Here is a 14906-nt window from a genome sequence, read left to right on the forward strand (position 1 = left end):
AAGCCCAAAATTGGGTCGCTGCAAGCACGGAAAGGAAAGCAAGCTGCAGTCAGCTGCGTTAGACTAAGGGGGCTGCAGGAGAGGGAGGGTATGGAGGTTGGGAGGGTTGCAGGGCAAGGGGGCAGGGTATGAGGGTGAGACGCCGCCGGCCTTGGGCCAGTTTTGAAATCACACACCCAAGCGGTCATCACTGGAGCCCTTTTTCACCCCCTCCCCCCAGGCCCCCTCAAGGAAAAAGTCCTGCGCTGCAACACTCCCGAAGGACTCCCTGCACATAACGATCCTTCAAATCCGATCTCGTCATCCTGGGCACCCAGACCTAGCCTTCGTCTCCGGATTTAGTACCCCACAGTAATACGATGGAGCCCTCTTTGCCGTCAGATAGAGGGGCGCATACGATTCTCAACACGTCACGTTGCGGGTGGGAAGAGGGTGAAAGAGAGAAAAGGACACGTTTGCTCGCATGGAGAAAAAAGAAACCCCCCTTCGCGTGCATCCAAGACATTGCACAGAACGGTTGGGAACGGCCAGCGGCAGTACAAAAGTGAAATGATTGCGTGACAGTCGCGGGCGGGAAGAGAGAGGCCACCTGAAATGACTCATATTTTTTCTTCTTAGACTCAGGGAGGGGGGGGGAGGGAACGCCTCTGCGCCAGCCGATGGTGCATGGCCGGACATAGAAAATGGAGGGTGGACGAGGCTGGGATGAGAGGCGGGCACGGTCCACCCTCTACGGATTTTAGTGAACCAGTACTGTCGCAGCGGCACACAAGTGCAAAAAATTTCCACGTAACCCTGGACGATGCTTTTGTACCGGTACATGGCCCGTCTGGCTGCTGTCAATAGACCACAAGGTGGGGGGGGGGCAATCGCCCACACCAATTGCGCTCCTTGCCCCCACAGGACCTCAGTCTGGCCGTTGGATGCCGCTGGAATACTGTGGATTTTGGGGCTCTGTGCACCATATCCTTGCTTTTTTAGGTGGTGTCGCCGGCCCACAAACGCGCTGAAAGAAAAGAGGAAAAGAAAAGGTAAAAATCAAGGTCGGTGTCGGGAGAGTTCTAAGGGGGTGGTCGACGCGTTGCGAAGATCGTGGAGGGATCGGTCACCGTGATTGCTTCTTTATTAAAGACGTCATCGTCGATCGAGAGTGTGAGCGACATTGTGGTCTGGTGTTGATTCATGTGACTATATTAACAGCGCAGCATTCGCGATGCCATATCGTCAGATAGACGTACAATGTGTTAGCTTACATGAACTGAACACGAGAAGAAGAGGCTGTTTGATCATAGGCAAAGGTGAGAAGCGCGACAGTATCCCTCTGAATGAGGGCAAAAGCCACCAAGCCGGCCCAACAGCGGCGGCGTCCCAAAGTAAGATTGAGATGCGCGGCACCACGAAAGAAGATGCCTCGCGGGCGCGAGAGAAACGGAGGCCGGCCACACAAGCTGGGCGAGGTGATCATTTCTGACCAGCCAATCATGATCGAGGTGGGCCCAAAAAGGTGGCAGAAGCTTATCTCCAGGGTTGCTGGTGGACCAGGATTTCCATGGAAGAGCCGATAATGTCGCCGTATTTGCTGACAGGCCTAGGGTCCTGCTTTACTATACAGCCTGTCGCATAGTTCTTCGTCGTCCCATTGTACTGTGTGCGTGCCATGGGCTTGTACTACTTACTGCCAAGCAGCACCAGACGGCCTTTTGTGTTGTTGTGCAAGCCTCGTTCGTAAAAAGTGGTCAACCGGCTTCTCTCTTGTCACGATTATTTTGTCTTCTTCTATTGTAAGGAGAGTCGGCACCGGTCGGTCGGTCGACAGAGTTGGCACGGGCCGATTTGTGGCAATGGATGGGGCCTCCAGAGGCAAATCTGGGCTGCCACTGTCCAGGGGCAGAGCCTGCTGCTGGTTGCACGTAGCCTGCTTTGCCCACCCTACCCATCACAGGGCACCGAGAGCAGTCATGCATCGACACGAGATGTCTCGATAATCAGAGTTCATGATCGGTATTGCCTGGTATCATCAATTGCGACGGATATCATAACCGTAGTCTGTTTGTCTGTCGTAGGACGCTGTCGGTCGGGGAAGAGGTAACAGGGAATTTCTTATTGCGACCCAAGGCCCGTGTTCGCTTCTAGTGAGAGCTGTCTGACGGTCTGGGCAGAGTCGTTGATCAGGCGCGGCGCAACGTTTGAATGAATGGTGAGAGACGCAAAGACATCTGGTCCGTCCGACAATTGCGGTGAACTCTTGGTGATGGCCTGCAGTTGGCTGTGGCCTGTCTTCTCGTTGCTTTCGCTCGCTCCGTTGGTCAGTCTCACGTGTTATTTACCTTATCGTGTTGCATCTGCCATCCACCTCTTCATGTCTTCCCGTCTGTCGGTGCATCGTGACTCTCTCAGGCAGGTTTGAAAGAATGTGGGTTTGGTGTGAATCAGGAGAAGGAGGATGCATGGGCTGCATCTGAAGGAGGCATGAAAATTAGGGGGCAAAAATCGTGTCCATTGTTTCAGAATCGCGATAGGGTGTGTGTGCGCCGAGAGAGGCAGGAAAATTGCAGCTGATAAAATGCATGGATTACAGGCAAAGTTGGTTGGCGAGGTGGTAGGGGGGTTCGGAGAACGGGGGCGCTTTGAGATGCTAGCCATAGCGAAACTTGTTAGCTGGGGGGAGAAGAAATTGCAAGGCAGCCAGCCCTTCCTCGGTCACAAAGGAGACAAGTTTAGTGCCTGGAACTGAATCACAAGTACAGGTACATCACTGACAAGGGTGGTCCCAGACGGCCTGACCCCCTGCCTTATCCCTGTCGAGGGACACTAGCGAGGTAGAAAATTAGCCCCGTCAGCACCGACTCATGGGCGCCACACTGCTCGACTATAAATTGCCCGCACCCCCAAAATTTTCGAACCTCTGGCTGCCTGCTCGCTCCCGCGGAGTCTGTCCCCGAAATCCAACTGGCCCTACGCACCTGTTACATAAGCAACAGAGAGTTTGGCCTGGATCAATTTTCTTTTCTAACCTATCCACCACCCACCCCATCCACCTACCCAGCTCTTCTCGACGACGGCCAACGTCATCGTTCTTGACGACAGCGATCTTCCCCATCGCATCGCTCGTTGACCTGACTACCGTCTCGTCATCTTTCTAATTTTTTTTTGTCACGGCTCGTGCCTTCCTTGGCCCGCCGGAGTGTCTTATCATCATCGCATAGGAGATCCGAGATATCTTGGCCAGGTCCGACCCTTGTTTGTGCATCCTGCCTACCCGACCAGGAAGCAAAACAAGATCTTCGTCTCCATTCCTCCTCTCTCCTCTCTCTAAAACCCTTCCGAGGTCCCAGACCGAGTCGAGAAAAAGAACAAGCTGCACTGGCACGGGTCACAGTGTCGTGTATTTCGAGAAGAACAAAAAAAGAATAGAAGACCATTTCCATTTGCGGGCACCCGATTTGGTTCGAGGCGTCGGTATCAACCACACTCCATTACCTCTCTGCGTCCTCTCGCATCGCGTCGCATCTCTTCGATCGTCGTCGCCGTCCTCGAGTCTACTTGACAAGAAGAAAAGAGAGAGCCTCATCTCCTCGGCCGACGAACCATCGAGCAAGAAACGCATTGCGTCTTCGCAGACAGACTATCTTGAGTCAGGATCGATACCGACTTTCGACATCAACGGACCAGCCCAGCTTGCCATTGTGCATCCTGTGTTGTCGTGTCGTTGTTTGTGTGAACAGTCGCTGTAGGGGAGGCATTCAGTTGTTTATCTCCCACAATTGGTACGTCACTGCGTTCTTCCACATCATGACTTGGAGAGTCGCGCTCGAGTCGCGTCGCATTACACGTCTGTGGGAGCCTGAGCAGTTGTCGCATCGCATCGCCATCATGCCCAGCCCATCCATCACCTGAAGTCATTTCACTACAACCTCCCATTTATCCCCACACACACGCACACCCAACCTGCCACCGTAGACCCTGTGAATCACGAGCCATCCCTGCTCCCCCGCCCTCCGGCCCTTACACGCGACTCCACCCGGCTCACCTGTTATGAGCCAAGCAGTGTCAACAAGCGTGCTAACATTCGTCCAAAAAAAACCTCAGACCTGTTCCATTTCCGTCTTCCACAGACCTGATTGTCACGAGACCTCTCGAGGAAATCGCAATCATGGAGGCTATCCAAACGCACCCGTCAAACGCCACGCAGGCCAAGAACTTTATTTCTCCCGGCTCGCTCTCGTTCCCCGGTGGTCACAACGAGTTGACCCCTCCTGGCGATGCCGCTCAGAAGCTCAACGGCACTCCCAACGGTGGTGCTCCTGTTGGTTCTCCTGCCCCAGGCACTGGCGTCGCCCCTGCGACCCCGGCTGCTACCCCTGGCGCACAGCAGACCGGCAGTGGTCTCGTTCCAACTCTCCAGTAAGCTTCGCCCTTGCCGTGAAGATACTTTGTGAAGTACCCTTGTGCTTATGCTAGAATTCAAGGAACATTGTGGCAACTGTGAACCTGGATTGCCGCCTGGACCTGAAGACCATCGCACTTCATGCGCGTAATGCGGAGTACAGTGAGTATATCTGGAGCCTTGGCTGCTCTACATGATTGCTCACACAGATGCAGACCCCAAACGGTTCGCTGCCGTCATCATGCGTATTCGCGAACCAAAAACCACCGCCCTGATCTTCGCCTCTGGCAAGATGGTCGTGACTGGTGCCAAGTCTGAGGATGACTCCAAGCTTGCCAGCCGCAAGTATGCACGGATCATCCAGAAGCTGGGTATGTTGCATTTGCTCCACGGACAAGAAAGATAGTGCATATTAAGGACGGCATAACTAACATGGGAATCCCCTATCAGGTTTCAATGCCAAGTTCACCGACTTCAAGATCCAGAACATTGTGGGCTCTTGTGACATCAAGTTCCCCATCCGTCTGGAGGGTCTGGCCTCGCGTCATCACAACTTCAGCTCCTACGAGCCTGAGCTGTTCCCCGGTCTCATCTACCGCATGGTCAAGCCCAAGATCGTTCTCCTGATCTTCGTCAGCGGCAAGATAGTCCTCACTGGCGCCAAGGTCCGAGACGAGATTTATCATGCCTTCGAGCTCATCTACCCCGTCTTGCAGGATTTCCGCAAGATGTAGACCGACCTCACACCACCTCGTCGCCCGTACTTACCAACCTCGCCACTTGTAAGATTACGCACATTCATGATTTCACGACGCATACCCGAGACCGGCTCCTGGTTGCTGCGTACTCTATCCCACGACAGCAACAATCCCCGACAAGCCTGTCTGTTGTATTTTTTCTCTTTCTTCCTTTTTACTACTTTTTCTGCAACTGCATTGCATCGGCGTTCGACACGGAGAGGTTAAAGTCGGCTCGGCTATCTGCGAAGGGGGGAAAAGAAAACTGCTACCCAATTACCCTTTTTTATTACTACACTTCGGAAGACGATAGACCGTATCCGAGACTGGATGCGGAGAGTGCGCCTGGGCAAAAGATTTGAGCGTGCAGACCAAGAAGTAATATCGGGGATGGCGATCCTGAAAAGGTCGTCATTGGTCGCCCTGCGCTGAGCGGGATTTGAGAGGTTTGGTAAGGGAGGTCGACGGAGCATGCCACAGTCTTTCCATGTTTGGTCATCGGTAAAAGGTCACCCAAACAGACTGGCTCTTGAACGCGAGAGTAGGGGTGAAGGTGGGAAAAGTGTTGATTTGCGGTGCGTGGAGGCGAAAGGCTGAACTGCTGCGATGCAGGATTCGATGATGGCTTGATTGAAGACATCCATATCAACAAGGCTTCAGTGCCTCCATGTTGATTCTGGACTTTGGGGTCCCCTAGGGGTTGGTCGGCGAATGTTGATGCACTCCTCTTTTCTCTCTTCTGGGTGTAAACCTGACCTACACTGGCGTCCCTGGGGGATCTTGTTAGCCATATTTCGATAGTCCCAAAGTTCATGCCAGCATACTTGCACCCACTTCTCTCTCATCTGTTTGAGTTTGCTTGCCGGTGATGCCAAACATTCGTGTACAAACCGTCGTGTACAGTGTGTCCTCGTTCACAGCCGTGACATGCGCGTCGTTGTCGCGTCACCCATCTCCTCGCTCAAGATCAGACCTGGCACACCGCCCCGGCTCCCGTCCTCGGTAGAAACGCCATCCCAAACAGCAGATGCTGCCCCGTCCAACGACCCCTTCTTGAGTGCCCACTTTCCCCTGAAGGCCTCTGGGCACCGGTCCAGAATACAATCCGTGATCTTGTCACCAATGACGGGCAGGAATTTGAACCCGTGCCCGCTGCCGCCGGTGGCGAGGAACAAGCCCTTGTGCTCTGGGTGGTAGTCGATGATGAAGTCCCCGTCGGGGGTGTCGGTGTACCAGCACAGCCTGGTGGTCCTGAACGGCCTGGCCTGCAGCTCGGGCCAGGGAACCATCTCGGCCAGGGCACGGCGCATGGCGTCCTGCTCGGCGCGGGGGATGGACAGGGACGGCTGGGTGAGGTGGGTGACGGGGAGGGAGATGGTGGTGGTGCCTGCTATACCGCTGCCGCTGCCGCTGCCGCTGCCGCTGGTGGGGGAAGACGGGGAGCAAGGCGTTGGGTTGAGATAGCCGTAGGCGTGCCGAGCGATCTTGAGGATGTTGCGGCCGGGGGTGATGATGAAGTAGCCCGTCGACAGGTTCAGCAGGGTGGGAACGTGGGCGAGGCGGGCCTGCTCGGCGTCTGTGAGGTCCATGTAGGCGAGGGCCTGGCCTGTGGCGATGGCGCGGCCTGTCAGGTTCACGAGGGTCGGGGTCCAGGCGCCGGTGGCGAGGACGGTCAGGTCCGCCTCGAGTTTTGTGCTGGAGCTGCTGCTGCTGCTGCTGGTGGTGGTCCCGCCGTCGACATTGAGCGCCACGCCTGTGACGGCACCTGTGGTGGGCGAGTGCAGCAGGGAGGTGACGGTGCCGTTGATAAACGTCACGCGGCCGGTGGCCTTGACTTGGCGGAAGAGCCAGTCCATGCTTGCCTCGGCGTCGGCCCAGCCGGAGAGCCTGTTGATGTAGCCGTAGGATCCATAGCAGCCGCCCGTGCCATAGGTGTCGCGTATGGCGGAGGGGTTGGGCAGCTCCTGGATCTTGTTGGCGGCAGACAGAGGGCGGCCAGAAGGGCCTGCAGCGGCGGTGAGGGAGAGGACGTTCTCATACGAGTCGAGAACGTAGTCCAGGCCAGACTTCTTGCCACTGCCGTGGTCCTTCTTGGTCTTCTTCTTCTTGTCGTTGTTGTTCTTGGTCTCCCCTGCTACAGAAGGAGACTCGTCGGCAACGAGCAGCAGACCCGTCTCACTGTACCGACCCTGGGCGCCCAGGTCGTCTGGGTGGCCCTGCTGGCGCCATACCTCCTGTGCCTCTGCGGCAAGGGCAGCATACGCTGGGTCGGCGTAGTCTGCACGGATGATGCGGGAGGTGTCGATCGAGGAGGCGTCCCGTGAGGGAAAGACGCCTGGCTCGGGCGAGCGATCGACAACGGTGATGGTGGTGTGTTTAAACTCTGGGCGTCTCGTCAGGGCGAGGGCAGTGGAGAGACCAAACACGCCTGCGCCAACGATGAGGAGGGAGGATGGGATTTCATGATGATGGGTGGGGGAAGAGGAGGCGGAGCTGGAGGTAGAGGAGGAAGAGGAAGAGGAGGAGGAGGAGGAGGAGGAGGAGGAGGTGGTGGTGGTGTTGACGTTGGAGGGTGAGTGTGGTGGTATCGAGGGCGAAGAAAAGGAAGGAGGATTGTGGTCGGGGTCCGAGGTAAGGAGAGTCATGTTTATTGTCGAAAGAGCAGCGGTCAGGGGGGGGGGGGTTCACTTTTCTGGACCCTCCTACACTGCCTCCCTGGTTTGGGGAATGGGGAATAGAGGGGAAAGAGAGGATTGGAGATGGATCAGGCCAGGGAGACGAGAATGGGCCGTTTGGGTTGATTTGCATCCAAAGCCAGGATCTGGTTGTGATCTGAGCTCTCGCGATTCCCGGCTTGAGATCACAAGGTTTGTTCCCCTCCTTCTTCTTGTCTTTTGCCTCCTTTGACTTATTCTGCTTCTTCTACCCTTGACGAGTCACTCAAAACATTCGAGTTTCGATAGTTTCTGATTTTTCTGTGTGAGTGACGTTGCGTATTGTGTGTGAGGAAGATATTGGGTGGGGTGGATAAAGAGTCTAGTTCTTAATTTAATCTTGTCTCAGTCCAAGACTTGCACTGTAGTACACACCTATAAAAGAGATGCTTTTTTGTTGAGGGCGAGGACCAGAAAGTGAGACAGCATCAGCTGATGATAGATACTTGTCTGTAGTAATATGTAAAGAAAATATCTCCCTGAAAAAAAAGGTCAGAGACAATACAATAAATGACTCTCTTCTTTAGTCGCACCGGAGCTTTTGTGTGGAGGTATCGCCGGAGTCGGAGCAAATCACAGCCGTCGCAAGTGCGCAAACCCGGCTGGCTCACTGAGCACCAGCCCCGGCTTTTTTCCATTTTCGCTACTTCCCACTATCACCCATCACCTTTTCGAGATTCGTCTTGGTTCCACGATGAGACCACAGCCCACCTCTACATGGCGTGATGCACTATAACGACGGTTCGAGGATTATGAAGATGTGTGTTCTCTGATCACAAGATTTTGTTGTCGCTATTTGTGCAGGGTGGCCATGTTAACGTTCCGTCTGTCTTTCCCAGGCGGTGGTGACACGACATTCCACCATGAACCTTAAACATACGGTGAGATGCTATCCACCGCTGTTGGTGCAATACTCTGGACTATGCACATCGTATACTATGTAAAGCATCTCATCTGGTTGTGTCTCGGCAGTTGCGCTCGAAATAAAGTACATTTTCCAGACCTGTGCGATGATCTCTCGAAGAAGGGAATAGCAGCAACAAGGGTTGACTACTTCCCCTCGGAATTCAGCAGCCGGATCTTCCGCAGGGTGTCTTGTTGCACCTCTCGGATGATTTCACCTGCTCCCTTGACCTCATGGATGAGCCCCACAGAGGCTCCAGCATAGGTAGCAAGCCTTCCTTCCGGCCCCCAGCCGCTGTCCCCCATCTTCTGAGCCTCGTCATGCCGTTTCTTCAGCTCCTCGAATGCGACGCCATCCTGGTGCTCGACGAATGACCTGTTGATGATGGTCCTCGGGCTGTACTCTGGCGGCCAGCCAAAGGTACCCCGCAGGTGATTGTAGAGCCGTGTCCGTGTCGTCGAGCGAGCACCATCAGAGGCTCGTACAACCTCGTCCTGATACCCCCGGCTGACGCGCGCCTCGTGACTCGCCAGGAACCGGGTGCCCATCACCGCGCCAGCTGCTCCCAGGCCCAGCACCGCCGCAACACCGCGCGCATCCGCGATACCGCCTGCTGCGAGCAGGGGGATGTGGCTGCCCGCCATGGCATCCGCCACTTCAGGGAACAGTGTCACCAGGCCCATCCCATCCCTCGCCCGGCCGTGACCGCCCGCCTCTGCGCCCTGGACGACAACGACGTCTGGCAGCTCCGAAAGGGCCAGCAGCTGCTTTGCCTCTCCCAGCGTGCCAATCTGAACCCAGATCTGGATCCCAGGCGCCGCACTGCGGATCCTGCGCGACCAGTCTGCCAGCTCTCCTGGTCCCTCTTGGGGTGCATACAGCCAGGCAGCACATGGCCTGAATTTCTCGATGTGATCAATAGCTACATTGATGTCATCTGCCCACAGCTGGAAGCCCACGCCGATAGGGAGACGAGAGTCTGTCGAGGGCAACGCTGAGGATGTGGAGGAGGATGATGAAGAGGAGCAGCAGGTTTCCCTTAGCAGTTTCGATGCCTCTTCGAGATCTGCCCTCATGTCTTGTGTCTTGACACTGGGCCCGATGAATCCCAAACCGCCTGCGCGAGACACAGCCACGGCCAGTGCTGGCCCCGACATCACTCTCATCGGGGCGCCGACGATGAAGGGGCGTCTTGCCCATGTATAACGAGACAATAGCCTCGCAGCCATGATGAAGATGATGATGACTATGACGACGACGACGACGACGACGACGACGACGATGCAAGATACTCCCGAGTAAAGTCTCGAATCTTGACGATGAAAGCTTACTGCGTGATGGCAGAGATGGAAGCCCTCGTACGTATCGTATTCATTGATTCCCTACTTAACCACTTATAGTATTCGTCAGACTTTCTCCTTCTACTCTCTAGTAAATTCATGAAAGGCTATTGCGAGGTCGTGTCTTGTCCCGCCCCTGCCTTACCAATCGTCGGGTGCTGCGGCCTGCGCCAAAGCTGCAAAGGGTCACTAACGAGTGATGATACTGCGCGGTCAAAGTCACGTGCTGGTAGTTGACACTTTGGCCGAGATCCCGCAGCAGCCGATGACATCCGCACTTTCCATGCCTTCCGCACAGTAACCCTCGGAATCACCCAAGGTCCACAACCCCCCATACGCCGCGCCGTCTCTGCCAATGAAGATGGATGCGACGAGCAGCCAACTCAAGAGGAAACGATCCAGGTTGGCCTGTCAACCCTGTCGAGAACGAAAACGGAAATGTGACGGTCGAGAGCCCTGCACGACCTGCACGGAATGGGGGTACGAATGTCACTATGAGGTCCAGGCGAGAAGAGCTCGACCAAGCACGACCTCGGCCACACGGGCAACACCAGACCGTCCAGTGGCACCCAGGCCAAAACCCCTGCAGTCCGACCTCCCAGAGGCAAGCACAGCTGGATCTGATCAGGGCGGACTGGTACGACGCCTAGAGGCCAACTCTGGGGCGGCCTTTGTCAGAAAGCTCGCCCTCAGGATCGATCCCACAAAGGCCCCCAAGCTCAACCTCTTTGGGTGGAATGTCGGCGCGCGGCAGTTGTCATCAGAGCCACTCAACAGCACTCCTGCACTGTCTGTCGTGGAGATCACCTCGTACGAGCACCTGAAGGTCCTGGCCCAGGTCTATTTTGACAAGGTCGATCCGTGCTATGGTTTCATCGACCAGCGTCACTTCTTTGAGCGCCTAGCGGCACGCTGGACATTACGAGGTCCGCCAGACATCTACGACAGTGTGTTGTGCGGTGTGGCTGCCCTTGGATGTCTGTTCTCCCAGCGAAATGCCACCGTCACGGAGCTGCACCTGGCCCGCTCGGCTCGTGCAAGTCTTGATAATTATCAGCTCTCTGGCCCGCCCTGCCTAGATCTCATCACCGGGTGGACGCTCCAGACCATCTACCTCCGGCTCACAAGCTCCCCACACGCGACCTGGATGGCCAGCTGTACCTTGATGCACCTCGTCGAGGCCTCTGGCGTCTACCCAGAGTCGCCATCTGCGGTCCTCCTCCCGAGCGCGCAGTGGGACGACGATCTCACAAGGCGAATCGTCGGCATGGCGCATCATATGAACGTGTGGACCTCTTTCGACCTGGGCCTCTCCCGAGTTTCCTTTCAAAACAGCGACCTGCCCGCACTGCCATCGGTACGGCCTGGGGACTATACAGTTGAGCTTCTACGTCTCATTCCCATCTCGCTGAGCCTGGATCCCGGGAGGATCAAGGACGAGACGGATCTCACGTCCACCCTCTCCAAGGTCCTGGAGGGAACTCATACCCAGCCACCGTCCGTCCTGGCGCAGTGCAACCTTGTGCTCTGTATCCTTCGGCGTATACACACGCAGAATCTTGACATATCATCTGACCTGGCACAGAAGATCCTGGCATTGTTGAGGCGGGGCCTCGAAGCCTCGCGGACCCTGATTGTTGACTGCGCCCCATGGCACCATGTTGCCAATGTCCCCTTCCAGATCATCTGTGTCCTTCTGGTGCTCGACACGCGCTCGTCTCTCGCAATGCTCCCAGAGGCGATGCAGACCCTGAGCGTGATTGCTTCGACATGCAACACGGAGACACTGCGAGACGCATATAGCACTGCGTGTCTGTTGGTTCTCCTGCACCAGCAGCGGCGACAGGATGATCTGGCGATCCTGGGCGAGGTTCTCAACACGCACCAGCCCGACCGGCAGTTCGCCACACCAACACAGCCTCATGATAACGATGAGGACTTCTCGTGGCTGGGGGCGCTGATCTCGGACTTGCCTGGGCTGTCCCGAGTTGATTTTGATCAATTCCTGAATGCTGACATGGGCAATGTGCCTGCCTTCATGGGTGGGTCAGTATGAGACTATTCTAGTAACCCAAAAGGGTTCACTTTAGCGGTCTATGGGATGGTTCAGGAATTTTCTTTTGCACATATACCCAAAAAAAATGCGTCCTTCAATTTAAGTTTCAATCCGGACCCACCTATACTTGCCAAATTCCTGCGCATTACTGGAACTTGACGGTATTTCATGCGAATACTGCGAAACCCTTGGCGAGGGTCCGCGCCCAATGCGCCTTCTGCGGATATTGCGGCTTTCCATATGAACAATGATATTCAAGGGTTATTACTACTAGCAACTTAGCCTGGCCGATGTGCTCTGGGGCTACGACAAGACATGAAGGGCGCGTCCATTCGTCAACTTTGTAATCTAGTAAGGATATGATCAGCTTCATCAGGGATGCGATGAATAGATCCTACAGGAGAAAATGAGAAGTGACTCATTGTAAAAAGGTCGTAGGTTGCAGGTCTCTCTAGATGCAGTTGTGTTAGTTCTTCTTGTGTGCATTTACGTGCTTGACGAGGAGGGCATCTCAACTCAAGCCTTTCTGCCTGAACCTCTGCGTATTTTATCTGCTATAATTTTTCTTGTTCGTGACACCATGTGCGAGAAGACATCCATGGGAATGGGTAAGCCCCTTCCACCACCACTGCCAGATGTCGAGGAGTACACCGTCGAATATGAGGGCGAGGATGACCCCGACCATCCTTTCAACTGGAGCCGCTCCACCAAGTATGTTTCTCTGACCAACAACTTACTTGACTTATTCTCTACCAAAAAACAAAACCTGGCTGCTGACAGTGTGATTTTTTTTTAAATTTTTTTTATTTTTTTTTTGAAACAGGCTCTTTACCTCTTTCCTCGTGTGCGCCGGCACGTTCATCGTCTCCTTCAGCAGCGCCGTCTTCGCGCCCGCCATCCCCAGCGCCAGCAGAGACCTGGACACATCCACCGAGGTAGCCACGCTGGGCACAACCCTCTTCGTGCTCGGGTTCGCGGCCGGCCCTCTGCTCTGGGCGCCCGGGTCCGAGCTCCACGGCCGCAGGTGGCCGCTGGCGGCGGCGCTCGTCCTGGGCGGGATCCTCAGCATCGCCGCGGCCTCGGCCACCAACATGCAGACGCTGCTGGTGTGCCGCTTCTTCGCGGGCGCGTGCGGGGCGAGCCAGCTCACGGTGGTGCCGGGGGTGCTGGCCGACCTGTACGACAACGCGCACCGCGGCGTGGCGGTGCAGCTGTACGCGCTGACCGTGTTCGGGGGCCCGTTCCTCGCGGCGCCGGTGGGCGGGTTCATTGTGGCGGCGGCGGGCGGCTCGGGGCAGGCAGCGTTGTGGCGGTGGACGTTGTATGTGCCGGGGATCCTGAGCCTGGTGGACGGTGTGGCGTCGGTTTTCTTCCTGCGCGAGACGTATGCGCCGGTGCTGCTTGCTGGCAAGGCTGTGGCGCTGCGCAGGCGGACGGGCATCTGGGGGATTCATGCGCGGCATGAGAGGGTCGAGGTGGACGCGGCGGTGTTGGCCGAGACGTACCTGGCGCAGCCGCTGCGGATGCTGGCGAGCGAGCCTATTGTGCTGCTTGTGTCGCTGTACATGTCGTTTATCTATGGGCTGGTGTATTGTCTTCTGGAGGCGTACCCGGTCGTCTTTGAGTCGACGTATGGTATGGAGCCTGGGATCAGCGGACTGCCTTTTCTCGCCGTCTTGCTAGGGGTGGTTCTGGGCGTGTGCTACATCCTGTCGCATCTTGGATCGTATAGGCGGAAGCTGGCAGAGAATAAGAACGTGCCTGTGCCCGAGTGGCGGCTCAGGCCAACTCTCCTTGGAGGGCCCGTGTTTGCGGTCGGCATCTTCTGGTAGGTGATGATCTCCTTTTGCCCAAATATTCCTCTCCTTCTTCTCAAGAACTACATGCTCTTTTCCCTCTCCTCCCTCCCGACGTCTATGTTCACCAGGCTGATCATTCTTGTCTGCTTTTCTCCCAGGTTTGGCTGGACTGGGTTCACGGCCAAGATCCACTGGGCAGTGCCGACCATCGCGGGGGTCTTCATCGGCTTCGGGGTACTGTGCGTTTTCCTCCCGTGCTTCAACTACCTCATCGATGCGTACCTACCATTGTGAGTTGCCTCTTTTATGTTTCTATACGTCTCTCTCTTTATGACAGGAAGCCTGAGCTGACTTGTTGCACTGTTCACGCGGCATACAGGGCTGCCTCCACAGTTGCTGCCAACATCATCCTGCGCTCGACCGTGGCGGCTGCATTCCCGCTCTTCTCGAAGCAGATGTTTGAGGGCATGGGCGTGCAGTGGGCGGGGACCCTGCTGGGTTGTCTGGCTGCGGCCATGATTCCTATTCCGTATCTTTTCAGAGTGTATGGAGCGAGGGTGCGGGGGAAAAGTCGTCTTTTGCAGAGTATGTAGGTGGGATTGAAGGCAAGAAACAAGAAACAAGAATGAGATCTTGATATCTTTGGAGACAAGACTTAATAGAACTCAAGTTGAGATCTAGAAAATAATGATAGATCAAAAAGGGTATCGAGAAAGACGAATCTGGGGTGGTGCATGTAATAAGGCTGTATTTAACGGGCCTAGAGCCCTAACCCTGGCAGTACTGGGCTTTGGGCCCCCCACTGTAGCTTCAACGAGCCAAGCGTAGATCACTCATAGCTGTTGACCTTGAATTGCTTAGCATCAACGAACCAGACAATCGACGATCCGACACCCATTCCGTTCCATGGCAGCGCCTCGACCACCTGTCAAGGTGCAATCGACACTCCTCCCACCAGAAGCTATCATG

At 55.7% G+C, this 14906-nt stretch overlaps 5 protein-coding genes across 5 annotated transcripts; 3 read left to right on the forward strand and 2 right to left on the reverse strand.

Annotated features, from left to right (window-relative positions):
* The first annotated feature begins 2925 nt into the window (after positions 1-2925).
* On the forward strand, positions 2926-5956 carry M406DRAFT_358115 (uncharacterized protein). The gene is made up of 5 exons (XM_040923800.1): positions 2926-3767; positions 4090-4404; positions 4470-4549; positions 4603-4758; positions 4838-5956. Exons 2-5 carry the CDS (start codon positions 4154-4156, stop codon positions 5119-5121), a joined length of 771 nt encoding a protein of 256 aa, XP_040772820.1. The 5' UTR covers positions 2926-3767; positions 4090-4153; the 3' UTR covers positions 5122-5956.
* A 118-nt stretch (positions 5957-6074) lies between these two features.
* M406DRAFT_14988 (uncharacterized protein) lies at positions 6075-7580 on the reverse strand (the record flags this gene model as incomplete). Its single annotated transcript, XM_040915395.1, has 2 exons — positions 6075-7214; positions 7263-7580. Coding segments are annotated over 2 exons (1458 nt in total), but the record flags the coding sequence as incomplete, so codon positions are not given.
* A 1308-nt stretch (positions 7581-8888) lies between these two features.
* M406DRAFT_266439 (inosine monophosphate dehydrogenase) lies at positions 8889-9971 on the reverse strand (the record flags this gene model as incomplete). Its single annotated transcript, XM_040917802.1, has 1 exon — positions 8889-9971. The coding sequence occupies one exon, from the start codon at positions 9969-9971 to the stop codon at positions 8889-8891; it is 1083 nt and encodes a 360-aa protein (XP_040772822.1).
* A 472-nt stretch (positions 9972-10443) lies between these two features.
* M406DRAFT_265773 (uncharacterized protein) lies at positions 10444-12138 on the forward strand (the record flags this gene model as incomplete). The annotated part of the gene is made up of 1 exon (XM_040917760.1): positions 10444-12138. The coding sequence occupies one exon, from the start codon at positions 10444-10446 to the stop codon at positions 12136-12138; it is 1695 nt and encodes a 564-aa protein (XP_040772823.1).
* A 580-nt stretch (positions 12139-12718) lies between these two features.
* Positions 12719-14530, forward strand: M406DRAFT_266126 (MFS general substrate transporter; the record flags this gene model as incomplete). Its single annotated transcript, XM_040917788.1, has 4 exons — positions 12719-12849; positions 12962-13966; positions 14096-14227; positions 14317-14530. 4 exons carry the CDS (start codon positions 12719-12721, stop codon positions 14528-14530), a joined length of 1482 nt encoding a protein of 493 aa, XP_040772824.1.
* Positions 14531-14906: the final 376 nt, after the last annotated feature.

Source organism: Cryphonectria parasitica (assembly GCF_011745365.1).
Source record: "Cryphonectria parasitica EP155 unplaced genomic scaffold M406scaffold_8, whole genome shotgun sequence".
Classification (NCBI taxonomy): Eukaryota; Fungi; Ascomycota; class Sordariomycetes; order Diaporthales; family Cryphonectriaceae; genus Cryphonectria; species Cryphonectria parasitica.